The sequence below is a fragment of the Piliocolobus tephrosceles genome, chromosome 3 (genome assembly GCF_002776525.5).
Source record: "Piliocolobus tephrosceles isolate RC106 chromosome 3, ASM277652v3, whole genome shotgun sequence".
NCBI lineage: Eukaryota > Metazoa > Chordata > Mammalia > Primates > Cercopithecidae > Piliocolobus > Piliocolobus tephrosceles.
The window spans coordinates 103588602-103608105 of record NC_045436.1 but is presented as its reverse complement, the minus strand read 5'-3'; the positions used below and the strand labels follow the sequence as shown (position 1 = coordinate 103608105).

General features: G+C 35.1%; 1 protein-coding gene across 4 annotated transcripts in view; it reads left to right on the top strand.

Moving 5' to 3' along the window:
• ARHGAP24 (Rho GTPase activating protein 24) overlaps window positions 1–19504 on the top strand; it is a 514735-nt gene that overhangs the window by 92452 nt on the left and 402779 nt on the right. For 2 of the 4 annotated variants that reach the window (XM_023198115.2, XM_023198116.2), the window contains exon 2: window positions 4570–4769. In XM_023198115.2, the coding sequence (XP_023053883.1) occupies window positions 4590–4769 (180 nt within the window). In that variant the 5' untranslated portion in view covers window positions 4570–4589. Of the gene's footprint in view, window positions 1–4126; window positions 4228–4569; window positions 4770–16487; window positions 16654–19504 lie in introns of those variants that run through there. The other 2 variants (XM_023198114.2, XM_023198118.2) reach the window with 2 other exon arrangements.

Here is a 19504-nt window from a genome sequence, read left to right as displayed (position 1 = left end):
GTGTTCTTGGCCCATCTGGTTGCAAAAGAAAACCATACAAACAGATGTAGAAACCAGTTTCCTCCTCTGGAAAACAATTGAAAAGCTACAAGCCCATCAAATGCTGAGAACTGTCTAGCTATGGCATGGTACAGTAGCCATCATTAAGGTTTTTATCTTAAGATTGATACAGATACAGGTTAATTTCTCAGTTCTGTTTTTGTTTTAGCTTGGAATAACTGTTTATTTAGATGATTACTTTGTTCATCATTATGTTGATTTTCTAATAGTTCTATTTTGTAATCTCACATACCACCTAGCTACCGTGGCCTGACTTCAGTGAAAGTATTTTCCCAGCAGAGATTCGGTGAAATCATTCTCTGAGAATTTTAGTGAATAAACTGTACTTAATGTTAAACCACAATTGGTTATGTGTATTTCCTGCCAAAACTAAAAAGTATAAATTCTGAATATTTTTTTTCATAAGGGCAGTTTCAGGTTCTTTCAAGTGTAATGATTTTGACATTGTGTTTAAGAACAATTTTGATGCTAATTGAAGTCTCCTATGTCAAAGGAAAAAAGTCAAGTTCTTAATGTACACAGTTTTCTTTAAGGCTTTAAATGCAATGAAAAAGAACCCTCTAGAATATTCTTTGTAGAGATTCTGTTGTGATTATTGCAGAGCTCCATCTGTAGATTCAACAGGTTTATTGAGTACCAGGTAAGCACTATTAAAGGCACTGGGTATACTTAGTAAGGAAAGCCATGTCCTTGACTTCATGAAGCTTATGATCTCCTGGTGGGGCAATAGACAATAAAGAACTAAAGAAATAGCAATTTAGAGAAGTGCCAGGGAGACAAAGGACACAGTTCAATGACAGAGAATAAAAAGAGGTGACCTAATTCACAGGGTGATTAGTGAAGGTTTTTTGGAAGAGACAGATTTTAAGCCAAAACTTAGATAAAAAGGAGTTGAGCATGAAAACAGCTCAAGGCAGAGTTTTCTGGGCAGAAAGCAGTAAGGCATAAAGGAGCTTGGGTGTTTCCAGAACTGAAAGGAGATAAGAGTGGTTAAGTATGTATGTGTATGGTATTGGGAGGGATGGGGAGAAGGTGGCGTGAGATTAGGTTAGAGAGGTAAACAGGTGCCAGATGATTCAGAGCCTTATTGGCCATGGTAAGACTCTGGATTTTGAAATAAGTACAGTGGGAAGCCAACAGCATTTTCAAATGTTGAGAGTTCTTATCTGATTTGAATTTTTAAAAGCTCACTTTGGCTACGTTTTGGAGAATGAAATATGTGTGAGCATGTACCTGTGTGTTTGTGTTTATGGCTAAAAATGGAAGCAGTGAGACTCCTTGGAAGACTATTAGAATCATCTCCTCAAAAGATAATAGTGGACTGCACCATAAGGTGGCAATAGAGATGAAGCCAAAGGGATGGATTTGAACTATTTTTAGAGGCATTCTGAATTTACTTATTGATTTGATATCCGGGGTGAGGAAGAGTCAGGAGTCAAATGATCAGTTTTCTATATATTTATCTTTGAAACCGGGTGTATCATGGTGTCATTTACTACAGTCAGGTTTGGGGGAAGATCACATTTCAGAGGGAGATCGTGTTCACTTTTAGATACTTAGCATGAAACCTATTGCAAAATTGATTACTTCATCAAACATTGATTGAGCTTCACTGCATGCCAGACATTCTACTGAGTAGTAAGGATATCTGATGTCCCTACCCTTACAGAATTACAGAGATGATAGATTTCAGAGTGCTAGAAGAGACCATAGTTGGAAATAATCCAGTCCAGCATCCTCATTTTAAAGATGAAGTATAGAATTTTAATCATTTTATTTTTCCAGAAATATTAAGACCTCTATACAAATTGTGGTTATTTTAGTAAACCTTAATTTTCCTCATCCAACAATAGTTGTGGCATTTTTTTCCCTTAGGAGTATAAGTCTGTTTTCATTTCTGTTTTAATGAATTGTTACAATTAGTCTTCAATTAGCATTAGTAAAGCACTTTCTGATGTATTCTGAAATCATAAAAGTATAGGCATTATAGTCAGTTCAGTGGGCAATATTGTCATTGACTTCGGTCAGACTTATAAACAATATATGCAGAAGGAATCAGAAACCATGTTCTAGTGTACACACATTTCTCACTACGGCATTAATGTACACAAAAGGGAAATTAGCTACTTGTATTTTTTATATTATCAATGGTAGATTGCTAATAACCTTGAAGCACTTTAGAGGGAATTTTTCAAATTTAATAGAAAGCATGAATTGGAGAAGAAAGAAAAAAATACATAAGGGCCCTAAATAATTTGTTGTGCAATGAATTCTAGATTTGTGTGTGCATGTTTGTGGGGGGTGTGTGTGTGTGTGTGTTGGAATGTTTGTTTTAAGGTCCCATTTAACTTTATAAGTTAAGGTGTTTGGTCAAAGAATAATTAGGCAGTGATGAAACAGCAAGTTGTGTAGATTTAAACAGTTTAAATACCAGGAGACGAAAAAGATTATTTAGGGTGGTCTAACTAAGCATACTTACTATCTAAATTATCTTACAGCATTAATTGTTCATTTAGAATGGAGTTCTTGGCTCGTCATAGTAGGTCAGGTACTGTGAAGGAAAGGAGATGAAAGTTCCTGCCCTGCGGGCATAGCAAATTGGAAGCATCAGGTATGGTCCAGTCTGCACCCACACGGGCACACACCTGAAGGAAGAATGTTTTCTCCAATAAGTGGTTATGGTCACGGAATGCCCCATAGGGCAAAGGAGGTGTCCAGATGTATTGTAGAGACAGGGGCCTGTTTTTTTAAGAAAGGAAAAAAGTGCATATTGAATGAGACAGACAATAGTCAAGTGACTTCCTTGAAGTTTAGAAGTAGTTTAAGAGGTGAAGATTAAGGCAAGGATAGTGATAGATTAAAATATATGCCAATGAAAGAGGCAAATCTTCTGCAAAGATGGTTGAAGTTATGAAAATAAGTAATTAGAACGAAGGTTCTGCTTCATCCCTGCAACAGGAATGGCAGGACTAAATTGAGAGAACTTGAATCACAATAATAGAAGATTTGACCCTGAGACTTCAAGGAAGAAACATAAATGACCAAGGACTGACAATGGAAACTTCATGGAATTTATAAGTAGAATTGTATACATGCAAATTGATTAAAAAATTAGTAGTGAATGTAAAGACCGGACAGAAAGACAGCTTATCTTCCAGAATCGATCAGAAATGATAAAACAGGGACTTTGTTTATATGCCTGGACAGGAATAATCTATGTTTTATCAGATAATCAATATCTTTATAACCTCATCAGAGACACAAGAGATAGAGAGAGCTTCCCAATTCCTGAATAAATGTTTAGAAATAAATATTAGCAAGAATTTGGAAGAAGCTTTTGGGACAGGAAAATCTCTTTTAACCACTTGTGCCTGGCTCCTGCAGAATGTCCACCTTCTCTGTTTTTACTGGAGCAGTTTTAGCATCTCACCTGTTGGTTAATATTTTTCCAATGAAGAACTCATTTTCTTGCTTATGTATAGGTAGTGTGGCCTTACACTACTTCACACATAACCTTAAAATATTCCTCATCATGTCATGTACTGGCCCACACCACAGACTCCTGAAGCTTGAGAATGGCTGTAGGAGAAAGGAAAAAACTATAGGAAAAACTAGCAAAAGCAGGTATTTTGTTTTGTTTTTTTTGTTTTTTTTTTTTTTTTTTTTTGGTTTTCTCTTAAACTTTTTCAGCTATATGAATCCCTGACCAGCCAAAGAAATTGTCGAGGGAATAATCTGGGAAACAGGGGGTAGAAACATCTTGAGATAAGTTCCCCTATGTAAGACAAATGTCTTCCGTTAAGGTTTTCTAAATAGTCTCTTGAAATGGGGACACATATCACACTAGCTCTTGCTCAGGTAAACCTAGGCCTGCAGGGGCCTGCCCTAGGCTGTGCCCAACAGACACAGAGGCCATAATCTTGAGAGTTATGTTTTAGTTTGTTTTTAGAAATTCCTTCTTCACACATTACCTCTAGAACTTTCTCATTTTTCAGTTCTTCTTAGGTTATTTTTAGAAATTCCTTCTTCACACATTACCTCTAGAACTTTCTCATTTTTCAGTTCTACTTAGGGACAAAGAGCACCACTCAGCTGCTGAATTCATTTAAGAAGGCAGAACGGCAAAACAAGCTCTCTGCATGTTTCCTCTGTGCATATTGTTGCCAGGTCTGTGGTTTGTGTCTAGAAATTTGGCCAACGAGTTGAGAAACATTTTTCACCCCTTTTTCCTCTCCCTTCCCCTTCCCCTTTCCTTCTCTTCACTTCCATTTCTCTCTCTCTCTCTCCCTCTTTCTTTCTCTCTTTCCTTCTCTCTTTCTCTCTTTCTTTTCTTTTCTTTCTTTCTCTCCTCTCCCTCTCTTTCTTTTACTTTCTTTTCTTTCCTCTCTCCTCTCCCTCTCTTTTTCTTTCTTTCTTTCTTTTTTTTTTTTCTGGAGAAGAGTGGTTTAAAAGGGAGTTGAATATAATGGAGCACCTCATTATTTTCCTTTCTTTTTGTTTGCTAACTAGGAAAGTCCATCAGCTTGATAATGGAGGAGAACAATGACTCCACGGAGAACCCCCAACAAGGCCAAGGACGGCAGAATGCCATCAAGTGTGGGTGGCTGAGGAAGCAAGGAGGCTTTGTCAAGACTTGGCATACTCGCTGGTTTGTGCTCAAGGGGGATCAGCTCTACTATTTCAAAGATGAAGATGAAACCAAACCCTTGGTGAGTAGGAGAAAATGTAAAGCATTAAGGGCCTAAGAAAGCCAAGAAATAGAGGGATTTGCTGGAAACTGATTGGGACTGAGACCACCCAAAGTTCCCTGGTCTCCTTCAGTTCATTGTCATCTTTCACCCTTTTACCCATTGTTTGCTTTGAGTTGGAGATAATAAATTTGCTAATTGAGGTCAAGAGGCAAATTATACTTATCTAATACTAATTTCAATTTTTACTAAGCCAGAGGAGAATGTCTTAGTTCCTCTGGCAAACTTAGTTCATGAGAAAATTTTATTAGACATCTAATAAAATAAAAGATATATTGTAGCCAAAACATCTTTCTTTTTCTCAGGAGTAAATGGAAAGCACAGATTTGAAGGAAGAACTGTAGGCACAACTTTCAGTAATTTCTGAGACATTTTCAGTATCAATTCTCAGAGGCTTTCCTCCATACTTTAACTTACATAAAATATGGATATGGTGCTAAACCAAATGACATTGATACATTCAACCAGCATACATAATGTACCCATTCCTCTGTGAATAGTCTCTCTGTTGCTCTGTAATTCCTTAGTGGTTCTTTATTTGCTTATTTACTTATTTTCTCAACCATAAGTCTCAAGACTGCAATGAGAGAGAAGAATCATCTTCACCTGCATTTCTGCAGTTGCAACAGTTTTCTCAGATTGATCATGGCTTATCAGTTGATAAGCGGATGTGCAAACTGAGGCATCACTTCTGTGTGTTTTTCATCTACATCTATAGGATACATACATGAGAGAAGAAACATTTTAGATTCTTTTATATAAACAACCCTAACAGTATGTTCTTGAGGCTATTTCCTCTTGTGTTAAAGTTAAGAAACTTAATTAGGAATTTGGACCAGGTCTCTGCTTTAGTATTTTACATTCCTAAGGCATTATAATTTCACAATGTTCTCATTCCTCTAATTGAATTCCCTAAAAATAGCAATAAAAATACATGCTACAAACCTTGGTCATTTTTTTGAAATTGCTACTACTTTTTAGGCATTTGCCAGGGCGGGACATCAGCCAAAAAATTTACATATATTATCTGATGAAATATATAAAATAATCCTATGAGGTAGGTATTATTAACCCTAATTATGCATGAACACCAAGGTTTATGTGTAATGAAGATTACCCAAAGTTAAACAGTCTTTTAATGATTTGTCTCAAGTCTGAGTTCATATGGCTTTAGCCCAAGACATTATACGTAAATTTAGAAGGTCCCATATTGGTATCATGACAGTTATAGTACTTTCCGTATCTGTTATTTTATTTGTTATCGCAAACCAGTGGGGAGGGGACTATTTTTGCAGAGGAGGAAACTGTGACTTAGAGATATGAAGTGATGTAATCAAGATCATATAATCATTCAAAGATCAGAAGCCAATTAATGGAGTCTTCTGTCTCCTATCTTACCCTCCATGGTTCTTTTCTAATTGCACCTTGTTTTATAATTATCTAATAATCAGATTAAGGTATTATCTTGAATATAAAATTATTTTTACCAAACTCAGAGAAAGGAATCAGGTTAATGTGAAAAGACGGAATTTAAGGGGTCCAATGTGGGGACTTCGTTATGGAGGATCACAGTGAATACTATCTGTGAGAAAATACATAGAGGGCCATATCCCAGGCAATATGATAATATCCTTTTTGAACAATTTAGGGCAGAATTCCTCAAACTAGAGTTCATGTGCACATTCTCTGATATTTGCACATTCTCAAATTTGAGAAACACGGACCACAGGCTTGGATCCACTGTATCTTCATGACTAGCAGGCACTCTAGTGGTTATATTGATTAAAAATTGGAAATATAAATTTTATAATGTAAAAACTCCAGATTAATTCAAATAAAAATCTACTCAAAATGAAAATTACTTAATTCATAGTATTTCCAAGATAAATAGTATTTTTATATTAGCATGTTCCTAGTATTATTAGTATTTGTGGACTTACTATAACTAAAATTAACAAAATAGTCTTGTATTGACCAAAAAGTACTAATTCTTTTACAAACCAAATGTAGACCATCACCATCCCCCCTAAAAAATGTTTTTAAATTTTGCATTCTATGTATTATTTGTTAAAGATTTGTGATTAATAAAGCAGTTAAAGTGTAGGACAAATAACTTTATTCTTTTATCTTTCTTTTCTTTCTTTTTATTTTTCTTTTTTCTTTTGAGATGGAGTCTCACTCTGTAGCTCAGCCTGGTGTATGGTGGTGTGATCTCAGCTCACTGCAACCTCCACCTCCTGGGTTCAAGTGATTCTCCTGTCTCAGGCCCCCAAGTAGTTGGGACTACATGAGTGCGCCACCATACCTGGCTAATTTTTTGTATTTTTAGTAGAGACAGGGATTTCACCATGTTGGCCATGCTGGTCTTGAACTCCTGACCTCAGATGATCTACCCGCCTCAGCCTCCCAAAGTGCTAGGATTACAGGCGTGAGTCACTGCGCCCAGCCTTGGGATAAATAACTTTGAATTATCTTTTTTAACTAACTTTCATACAATTCAAGCACTGATAATTTTAACATTGAACTTTTTAATGTTTTGCCCTGATGTTTAAACACACACATATAAATTCAGATTAAGAACTGACAATTTCTATATCAGAGGAAATGTTTGTAATATGCAAGCATTCTATATTGTTCTATGAATGGGCTAATTCCTTCCCTTAAAATAGACCAAGTAAGAGTAGATGCCTGGCACACGGTAACTGTTAATAGCATATTTTTAAATGAGTTAATGAGTCAATGGAATGTATCTAGAGCCATGCAGCAGCAGGGCCAGGACCAAGGTACTGTGAGTAATACTGACTGTTTTCAACTCCATCTATCAAAATCATACTATTTAAAACAACAAAGTTTAAGCCACATTAAATAAGCCCTGCAGTGATTTTTGTAGAATATATTTTAAAGAATCAGAACATCTAAATGGAGAATAATTGAGCACCTTGAAAAATGTTGAAAGTGGAAAAAAATTTGTCCTAAAACCTGTCATTCTATAGTTGTGTGTTTATGATTGAATGTATATGGTTGTGTGTATATCTGTGTGTAACAGCCAAAAGAACGTTGTTAATGAGTGATAGATGAAGAACTAGGAGTCACTTTCTTGCTCCTAGATGCAGTGCTCCTTCTGCTTCGTCCTTGCCTTCTCGTTAGTCTTCAACTTTTCTTTACCTTTGCTTTTAGTCAGAGATATTTCTTGTTTTCTTCTTTTCACTTCAATGCTTCCAACATAAGAATGCCCTTAGCCTTCATGTATTTTGATGAGGGCTATTTCAATAATATGGAGAAAATATCATGAGTAAAATTTCAAAAATTCATCCTTTTAAACATTCCTAACCAGCTGAAAAGATTCAATAAACTTAACTTGCTTTTTGTTTTTTTACTTTCTTAGAAGGCACTTCTCAAATGAGAGCAAAAAACCCTTGAAATTTATGTCCTTCTTGTCCTTGGTTGAAGTTCTCAATTTATTACAGTAAATTTTCACTGAGTTATTTTACTCAATAAAAAGTGTCAAATCAAACTCCATCATTATCCTTATTATGAAAAACTGCTCTTCTGTTGAGGGAAAGCAAAACTATAATCAAAACAGGCTGCCCTGAAAATGCTGAATGCTATGAATACATGGGTACAATTAGTAGCAAGGAGTGAGTGAGGACTGTCTAGAGGGCTTGGGAAAGGCTGCATAAGGCAAGAGGTGACCCTGACCTGGGATTTTGAAGGTCGATGTGAGTTTTGCAGGTAGATAAATTAGGGAAAGGAATTCAGAGCAGAGGAAAGACATGGAGGAAAGAAAATAGGTATCTATAGATAGCTCCATATTGCAAGGGTGAATATACGGCAAGAATGTAGTTAGAAAGAAACGGGGGACCCCAATGGAAAAGGGATTCCTTAGTAGGCAATGAGAAGCTATTTCCAGAGCACCTGTGATACTCAAACTACACAACTATGTTAATCTCAGAAAGGAATCATGACAGTTGTTTCCTAATACACTGAAAACTTAAGTTAATAAATAAGAGTTTCTCAATTAGATTTTCCTTACATCTCTGTCTTCAATTTTTATTGTTATGAGAACACACTATATCTGATTTAGTGCATTATGTACTTAAATATTTGAACTTACTATGAATGTTTCATGTTCTTATTCAAGTTGCACTTTGCCTTCCAAATATTCAACAACCTGCACAAATTTGAGAACTTAGAAAGTTTCACTGCCACTTTTCTTATATTTTCTTTTTGAGTAAAAGGCAAAGGTACCTCAAGGCTATCCTCTCTCTGGAGACAGCACCTGATTTGTAAACAGTGACTTTCCAGCACTTAGCCAACAATACCTGGCAATATATGAGAGACTTATCTCATAATATAGCTATTTAACATTTAATATAAATCAAACTAAACATCCTCAGTATCCTGTAATTTTTTGATAGGAAAAAAGCAACTTTGTATTTCAAAACTGTCTCCAGAATCCATTATCTATAATTATTTGCACTTATGCAGATTTTATTCAGAGCATATTTTAAAAATAAAGTTGATTTTGATTGTTTCTATAAAAACAAACAGGAAGATGATGCATGTAGACCATTTTTGAAAGTACATTAATACATCTGTAATTCTTGTCACTCACAGGCCACTACTATAAACATTTTATAGTGCTGAATTTTTCCAGTTTTTTAAGTAATACGTTTTCTATTTTAATTTATCTTACAAATTTCATTGTATTTACATGCAGAGGAAAAACTGTAAAATCATACTGTACAGAAGAATCTATAAAAAAGAATCTTCCCCCTACACCACACACCCCCAAGGACTTTGGATATCTATTAGAAAGGGCTTAAAACACATTTGAACTGAATTCATGACAATATCTGTTCTTGCATGTTTCATTAATCATGACAAATGACCATGGCCTTGTCAATACAATAACATGGGGGGAGCAGCCGAGTCAGAGATGAAGTATGATTATAGTTATCTTAAAAATAACGAAATTGTGCAGGTTTTGTTAAGTGAATCCAGTGATAAATTTTCCTAATGACTTTTTTATTTGCCTATTAGATAGAAGTAAAATGCCTATTTTACTTCTATTATGTAGCGTATTATTACTTAGATAAAAGCTAAGGCTCAAGCTTGGCCATACTAGAGAAAGCCTCTGACATAGGCTTGTGCTAGAGTTTGACACAGCAGGGCATCGATTTTCAGAAGCCAATCTGAAACTCCTGATAAAATGACTAAAATCCAAACAGGCAACAACCCAATTAATCTGGTCTAGACTTTCTACAACAGATATTGATCCAATTATGTGGGGAAGGTTTTTTCTGTACATGATGAAGATGACACTGTATTAGATCACAATGGATTTTCTTAACTTAGAGAACAAAGTGATTTAGAGTGAATTATAACCTGAGGGTTGACCTCTAAATGTGCAAGGATTGATTGCTGATTTAAGAGTAAGCTCTCATTTTATATATTTAATCAAACTCGTGTGTTAATGAAATCTAGAAATCTCTAAGGCAATTGCTGTCCTGTTAACATTTATGAAGCCAAAGCCTCGATGAAGTATTTAAAATAATACTAGAAGCATTGTAACTTAGATATCATCCTTAAATCTAAAACTAACTTTCTGGGTAGCATCTGAGTCTTTTGGTGTTTAAAATGACACTAAGATGGTACTATGCGTCATCATAAATTCTTAAGAACTCTTAGCACTTTCCTAGAAATTATTATATAAAGCGAAAATATTATTTATATAAAATATTATTTTATTCCACTGTTATTTAAAATTTTATTGCTTTCCTCTACACAGCAATATAGGGATAACTTTTTAAAGAATAAAGACATAGAGTGCAGAGTAAAATTATTGGAATTGAATCTTAGCTCATATAGTTACTAATTTGGATATATTGGGCAAATGAATTAGCTGGTATAAGCTTCAATTTACTAATCTGTATAATGAGATTATGATAGTAAATATCTCATAATATTATTTTGGGGATTAAATAAGACATTTTATGTATCTGATTTTGGAAAGCATTGGTACATGGTAAGCATGAAAGCAACATTAGTATTTTTTATAAATTAGTATGAGAAACATAGAATTTATTGTTTAAGATATTAATACTACTCATTCATTTGATTTATTTAACTGAACACATATTTATAGATTTCTAATGTACCTACAGGTATTATTCTAGATTCTAGGAAATATATATATATTTATATTTATAAAATATATATATTTATAATATATAATAGGGAAAATACATATTTATATAAATAGATCCCTCAAAATAAGGATTTAGAAAGAAGAAGCTCAGGTGAAAGTCCAAAATGATTCTAGGTAAGTAAGGAAAGTTTGCTTCAAACAACTATTTAGAAACCTAGGCTGCCAGTGATTTTGCAATTTTAACTTTTGGCTTCCAAATTCACCATGGGGATATAAAATAGAGTATTGCCTAAAAGGATCGGATGGACCAGGCATGGTAGTGGCCCTTGTCACTTCTGTTCACATTTGGTTAGTTAGATAGCACTGAGTCACATGAGCATATCTAACTGCAAAGGAGGCTGGACATGAAACCTAGATTGATCCTGGGAGCAGAGGAGCGTGACGGTGAGAACTCTCTGCTATAAGTGACTAAAGTAATACCAGGCATTTGTGAAGAAGGAGTTAAATTCCAGTGGTTATTAGGCATAATTATGGTTATTATACAATGTAATAAGTATTTTAATAAAGATAAAATAGGAAACCATTGGAAGTCATAGGAGGAGCCCCTATCACCACTTCGAGTTTCAGAGAGAACTTCTCAAAGGGATAATTTAACCTGAGAATTGAAGGATGGCATCCATAGCTGCTGGAGTGGTATTTATGGCAAAGAAAAGGTGTAGGCCATGGTCCTTTGGTAAACTGTTAGAAATCGATAATGGTCAAGTATTCCCATACATAAGAAAAAGGACAGGAAGAGAGAGAGATTTGGAGAAGAAAGCAGAGGCAAGTTTGTTGCAAGTTTGTTAAGAGTCCAGGAAGCAGTAGTAAATAGCTTAGATTTTATCTTGAGATCTTAAATTTTCCCTACCTTTATATGCCCATTTTTCTTGGTTTATTAGACTTAAAGCTAAACAGTTAAAATAGAACTCATTCTACGTACAGTTCACTGTGAAGGGATCCAAAATGCCTCCCTATCCAAAAAGGCCTTCCATGACAGTCCTGCAACTCCTGTAATTGACTATTTTATATTATTATATAATCCCTGGAAAAATTATGAAAAGCAACTATGCCATAGATGAATACTTGACCTGCCATCATTCCACTAGCATGTAAATAGGAATTACAGGAATTGCTCCTCATGTCGCTTTTGACTGTAGGAGGAAGAGCTAAGAAAATCTGTCGCTGCTGGAGAGGGCACCTGAGATGGAAAAACACAGAGGATATCTTGTACAAAAAGAGATTGATGGGCAGAGGGATCACGGGATGTGAGACCATTTTCATGCTCATAATTTTCTCCAGAATTGATTTGTCTGGTATAGGCACTTTCCTGGGAAGCAGTTGAGTCCACTTGTTTTTTGTGCAGTTTCTGGAATCAGATTGCCTGGGTTCAGTCTAGACTCACTACTAGCTATAGGGCTTGGCTAAGTTCATAAAATTCATTATTCTCATCTGTAAAATATACATCATAAAATACCTATCTCAGAATAGTTGCTAACAATACATGAAATAATGTTTCTAGAATGCTTACACAGTACCTGGCCATATATAAAGCATTTAATAAATATTAAGCTATTGATGTTACTGTCATCATCATTTCTACCATCTTTGTCCATCAGGATATATTAACACAGCAGTTTAGAAGTTAAGATCTATAATATATACTTTATTAATTGTATAATGAAGGGAATAAGAGATGATCAGCCCATGTAAGATTTACAAGGAGGTGCTTTTCATTGGTCATGCTAACTTCAGAGCAGAAAATAACTTGTTTTCACTTGTCACCTACGCTGTCAAGCATTGAACTTACATGGAAAGATTTCAGAACAATACTCTCCTTTGTAGTATGCCTTTTCTCTTTGTTTAAATTATTTTTTGGGGCTCCTTCAGAGTTTATCAAAATGGTTATGATGACAGCCAAGGAGACTTGAACAATTCTGTTGGCAAAACCGGCTACCCCAGAGAGAGGCAACACTGGTTTTCTGGTTTTTCAGTACCAATTTGAAGGGACAACTACTAGAGTTGAATCCCTTCAGTTCTATTCTCACATTCACTCTTATTAACTGAAGGTTTTTGTATTTGTGATACAGTTCAATATACAGAACCAGGTAGTCCATATTCAGACTATCTCATGAACACAAACTCAGGAAAATTTCCATTATACCAACTAGAGGAGAAGAAACTTTAGGGGAAAAAAACGAATGAGTAAAAATATAATTTGAATATTTACATTTTTGGTGTTTACAGCAATGTGTTTTAAAAACCTATTTTTTTTGCCCTTGATATATTAAATATTTCATAGTCATTTGTTACTTGCTCTCTTTCAGGTATTTTTTCATTTTTTTGCTATTCAATTTTCGTATCTTCTGTTCTTTAGCTTTATCTTGCCTAAATCCAGTTGTTTCTCGTTTTTTAGAGCTATCACCATGTGTTCATTCATTTGGTGACTATCAGTTATGAACTACGAAATTACAATTTTAGAATGTTTGAATCACTTTTTATGTACAAGGAAGCAACCAGGATACAAAAATTATTGTTCTCACTTTCTGAAATTTGGCTTTTTTTCTTTTAGCATAATGTTTTCCAGGTTCATTCATGTTTTAACATGCTATCAATACTTTATTTCTTGTTTTGTTGAAAAATTATTCCATTGTATTAATATAACACATTTTTTAATCCATTTGTCAGTTGATGGACATATGGGTTGTTTACACTTTTTAGTTATTATAAATAATGCTGCTCTGAGTATTCAGTTACAAGTGTTCGTGTAGCCATATGGTTTCATTTCTCTTGAATATACACCTAGGAGTGGAGTGACTGGACCTATGGTAACTGTATGTTTAACCTTTTGAGGAACTGTGCTGATGATTTTTATTCAATTTCAATCTAATTTAAAACTCAAGCCTCAAACTTGGTTTAAATCTCATCTGTGTCCCTCCACACCCTGTGTGTATGTCTATGTGTGTGTGTGTGAAAGAGAGAGAGAGAGAGAAAGCGAGAGAGAGAGACAGAGAGAGAGACAGACAGACAGACAGACAGAGACAGAGACAGAGACCGAGGCAGAGAAACTGTGGGCTGGATAATCTTTCTTTGTCTTTGAAGTCTCTGTTACTGAGAACTGGTGAGAACTGGTGAGCAAAGACAAACGAATCTCTGTCTTGTTAGCAGCCCACTGATGTTGGGGGACTACATGTCCATACTGGTTGCTTCTGCCTTTCTGGCTAATTTGTTGCTGTTGATGACCATCTCGACTTCCCAGATGCCTGATGTTAAATATGACAAAAAGAACTTATCTTGTCCTTTTTCTTCACCTTTTAGCTCTCAGAATTGGGAGTACACCCCACAGCTTCTTGCTGAAGTCCCATCACCTGGGGACCCACTTTTCATTTCACATGAACTCACTGGAAATGCATACATGTTTGCCATGACAAATAGAGTGTTGCAGGCCCCTCCACATGGTCCTCAAATTTTCTTTGCTCTACAAACTTTTTCCAATTCTTTTGTCTATTACTCAAGGATAAGTGCAAAGCAGCCTCAGCACGTAACAAACTGAGGCACGAACTCCCAGTCTCTCCAGTTGCCAGTGACTGCTGGAGTTTTATCTTCCTTGACTCAAGGGGGTTATGGACTCTCCTTTCAGATGTTTTGCCTGTAGCAGGAAGGGGAGGAAAGATAGTGGTTCTGGCCACAGTGATCGTATCTAACTGGGTTTGATTCTGTTCTGCTGTTCTGTTGTCTCGTAGAGGAGTAAGGCACTTAGTACCTCTTCATTTCAGCTTTTAGATTCCAGAAACCTGTCAGAGACAATAGAATAATTCCTATTTAACATCTCATTACAAAAACCTATGTTATACTCTTATATTTTTGAAATTACCTCTTATAAATCAAATGTACATACTTTTTATTCTCCCAGATAAGTGGAGCTAATATTTTCTCATCAATGAATTATTCCACAATTGTAAAAATCCTTCCTGTTTCTGACTTCTTATGATTATTAACTTAAAATAAAATTCTATTCTGCTTATGAACCAGGTACCTTGCCATATACACAAATATGATTTTAATATTTTAAAATATTAAAGTACTAAAATATAGCATAATAAGCATTACATATATTTTAACTTATGATAAATTATTTCTCTTCTGACTTATTGTTTATGTTTGTGTCATGGTGATTACAAAAGATTAATAGAATCGATTCTATTTATTAGCAGAATCCTTAACTCATCTTTGTGAACCTGAATTTCTACTTAAGCATGTTTTTCTAGATATGGGATTACAGATGCATAAATAATATGTAATTCTTCACTCATATTTAGAAATAAAATAGCACAGATAAACTTGTTGTACTTTGTGACCAATCTTGAGAAAATTTAAGGTAAAGAATTGAATCTATGGATTAGAGCTCACTGAATTAGATATGAATTGTAAATGCCATAGTACTGGCCATCCTTGAAGGATGCACTGATTATTTGAATAAACCAACGTAGCTCTAAGTTAACTGTTTTGTTTTGTTTTTAACATTCATAACCTTCTCCAGGGGAGGGAGAAAACATTAGCAGTAATATTCTAATACAACTTTTGGACAGCTTTTCAGTGCTAAATTTCTGTCTATTTTGAAACTTTTTCTAGTTTATTTTTAAATGCCAATATTTAATAGTTACATTTTCTGTAGATTTTAAAGGATATTTTCTACCTGTCAATTTTTGTTTTATACATATATAAAATGCATGTGGTGGTAAATAAGCTAAAGGTACTTTTGGATTATGGACTTTATTCTTCTATTAATGAGTTATGTTACCTTGTATTAGTCCCTTCTTTCTGTACTTCCTCTATCAAATGAAGAGATGAAGCTGATGGCTTCAGAGTTGCTATTCAATCCCAGGTTTCTAGAAGTTTTGTGTAGCCCCACAAACGTTCCTGCTTTTTAAAAATTAAGTTATCATAATTCGTTCAATGAGCTAATACTTTGTTTCCCAAATCATTGAATTTGCCTATGAAATTTGCATTGCAATATCCAAAGATATTTTGGAAATGAGACAGTCTGTCTGTAGAGTATCCTACGGAAAAGTAAGCAGTAATTCCATTTTCAGCCTACGAGAAGATTTGTAAATATTCTGTTTTCTATCTTAGCCTGAATTTTGAATATTGAAGTAAAAATCTTGAAGCCAGTTTTAGTCATTACCACAAATAGTGACACTATGGCTTATCTAAAATATATAGTGTTTTCAAAAAAGCCTCTTTAAAGAATCATCATTTTACATGCAATTTTGATATAGTGTTTATTTAAAATGTTGTCTCTGTTTTTGACTCTTTAAACTGCTTGAGAATATTTTAAAGATATGGACAATCAGAGTGCCCCCTTTGAAGTCCGTTACATCCAAAATTATGAGATGCAAAACTCATGAGAAAATTGACTGGATTTTTAAGACATTAGACTGTAGTTTACTGCTTGAAATTGTATCATTAATTCATTTTTCAATGAATTATAGGTACAAAGGAATGCCTACAGAGACTGTAACACTCTTTATGTCAATATCAAAAAGTTTACAATGGGATTGATTTAAATGTCAGCTACTTCAATCTTTCAACTCTTACTAATTATACATCTTAGTATTACTCACGGAGAAAAACCTGCAAAACATTTATGGATCTCAGGTAATGATCTAAACTGAAAAGTTTCAACATATTTTCACTAAGCTCTTTTAAAGTATATAATTTGATTTTATCTTAGAAATAATAATTTAAGAAGCATTATTTGTTATCTTTCCAAGTGTATATGTCTCTGACTATTTTATGTGGCTGGTTGGAAACTACACTTTTGTTTCTGACCTGTTGTTTCCTTTAATATTCTAGATTGAGAAACAAGAGTTGTACAATGCTCCCCCGGGGACTTACATTATGTGGCATTCCACACAATTAATACTCTTGTACCTTTCTTGTTTTGATGCCTGTCTAAAAATTTGACATGTTCTGATTTTTTCATGTAAAATGCATTAACAGTATTACTGAGCTCAGAATTAAAACAACAACAAATTTTCCTGTTTTAGAGTGTAACTAACTCAAACTATTCCTCATTTTCAAATATTTTCTTAGAGTGACAATTAAAGATGGTTTAATAAAGATGCATTTTAATATGTAACCCTTCACTCTACTGTGGCTTTCCAGGAAGATGAAAAAGGGTAAATGTTTATTACGAACTGTTATGTCCTATGTGTTCAGTACTCTATTTATATTATTATTACTTTAATTCTCACAGCACTTTATTCATTAGATGTTTTTTAATAGATCAAGAGCCTGAACTTCAGAAGGGTTAAAAAAATCTGTATCCCAAGGCTAGCAATTGGCAAAACCAGGCATACAGTGAAAAATATATGTATAAGAAGTAGTCCAGGAAGGAAAAACATAAATGTTCTGTAGATATGGGCAGGATCCAAACTAGTGGCAAAATGTGTTTTTAGTAGATTTATTTTTTAGAGAGAAAAAAGAAGGAATTTCATACCTACTTTAATAAATAAGAATACAGCTTGTCATATCCCTGCTGAGGAACCCTATCCTCTTTGAAATGATGACAATTTAGAGGCATCCTGGGGGTTCTAGTAGTTATGTTAATACCTCTTAAGCTTTGCTTAGAGGTCCTAGGAGAAGGGATATTGGCCTTCTGTAGACCATGCTTGGCTGTTTAGGAAGTATACTCAACGATTGTGTATGCAAGAAGAATTGTAGAGCTAAAACTCATCTACTTATATCTAATCCTCATTTTTTTTTTTTTGCAATAATACATGAAATAACCTCTTTTAGCTCTATAGGCATTTGCAGGTGGTTCCCACTTTTATTTGTTTCACATTACACCCCTCTGATCCATCAATGCCATGCAATATAAACCTGAGTTTTGTTTCTACCTGCCTTTACAAACTCATACAATGAAAAAGATTGGTTAAGAAAAGCAAATGTATTCCTTCTGTTTTTGACACAAGACAAAAGTGATACAGATCAGTGGCTGATGATTGTGAGTAAATTATTGCACATAAAATGGAAATGGCTAATCAGCAAATGTGCCATGGACTGTCTTCTTGGGCATGGGACAGAGAACTGAGGAGAGTGTGGCTATCAAACCTGCCTCTGCCACTCGCCTCTCATTTTTGTGGATTCCTGTTGAATCCACCTCTGGTGTTTTAAGTCCTAGAGAGAAACCTGGAGGAATCTGTCGCAGAGGTACTCTTCTTAACTCTATTTCCATTTAATGGTTATAACAGAACGGCTATGGGACTTGAACATCTGCTGATGTGATGATGTTGAAGAATAGATTTTGGACATTTCTGACAAAGAATAAAATAATTTTTACGATTTCATGGAATTGAGTAGATGGAAGATGCTCATTCTCACTTTCATTTCCCTTATTCCATCTCCAAGGAGAGGAAAGTCTGCTTTGGTAGGTTAGGCCTCAGAGCTTTTTCACTAGTCACTGTTCTACTGGTAGCTTACAGTAATGTATTAAAAGTCCAGTCTGGAGCGTGCTGATACATTAGTCTCTTTTTCCTACCTTTGGTTCCCCAGGGACTACTCTCCAGAAGGGAAAAGTGCCAATTATCTCTTTATCTTTTGCATCTAGTTGGTTAGTGGTCACATGTATAAAATACTTGGTCCAGATCCCTCATTGGAGCAACAATTTCTGACCCCTGGAATCCCTCTAATTTTCTAGTCTTTTTTCGTATATCAGCGTCTCCCTTGATTTTAACTATTTTTCTCCATTCTCTCTCTCAGAAACTGATTGCAGGAGTATTTGCCCCACTCTGGGAAGGTTAAGTGGATGCCTCTTGTTATCGCTCTTTCTTTTTTTCCTCTCTCTTTCTTGTTCTTGCTCATACCCTTTTAGCCAATTGCTGGGGTGAGGTATTACATCCCAGTGGAGTGGTAAGAATGCGGACTTGGATTTGGGATTTGGGATGAAATAGAGTAAGTAAGATTCTGTATTCAAGACCACATACACTCACCACACATAGGGAAAAGGAATCTTTATTCACACTTAATTACCAGAGATCTATAAAGCAGCTTTGGCCCAAAGTCTGCATCAATAATAAAGTGTTTGGAAGCTTGTTTTACTACCTGTGAATACAGTTTCATGGTGACATGTGATTGGTTGAACAAGAGACTCAGATATTCAATCATAATACTATTTTGATGTTATGACAATCCCTATATCTCAAACAGAATGAAGCTTGAATATCTACCATGTTGCAGCTATCATTTGATAGAAAAGGAAGCTGAGGGTCAGAGAAGAATATAATTTGTACAGAGGGATTCTTAGGCTTACCATTGAGAATTGAGCCAGACATGGCAGCTCACGCCTGTAATCCCAGCACTTTGGGAGGCTGAGGCGGGTGGATCACAAGGTCAGGAGTTTGAGACCAGCCTGGCCAATACGGTGAAACCCTGTCTGTACTAAAAATACAAAAATTAGCTGGGCATGGTGGCACGTGCCTGTAGTCCCAGCTACTCAGGAGGCTAA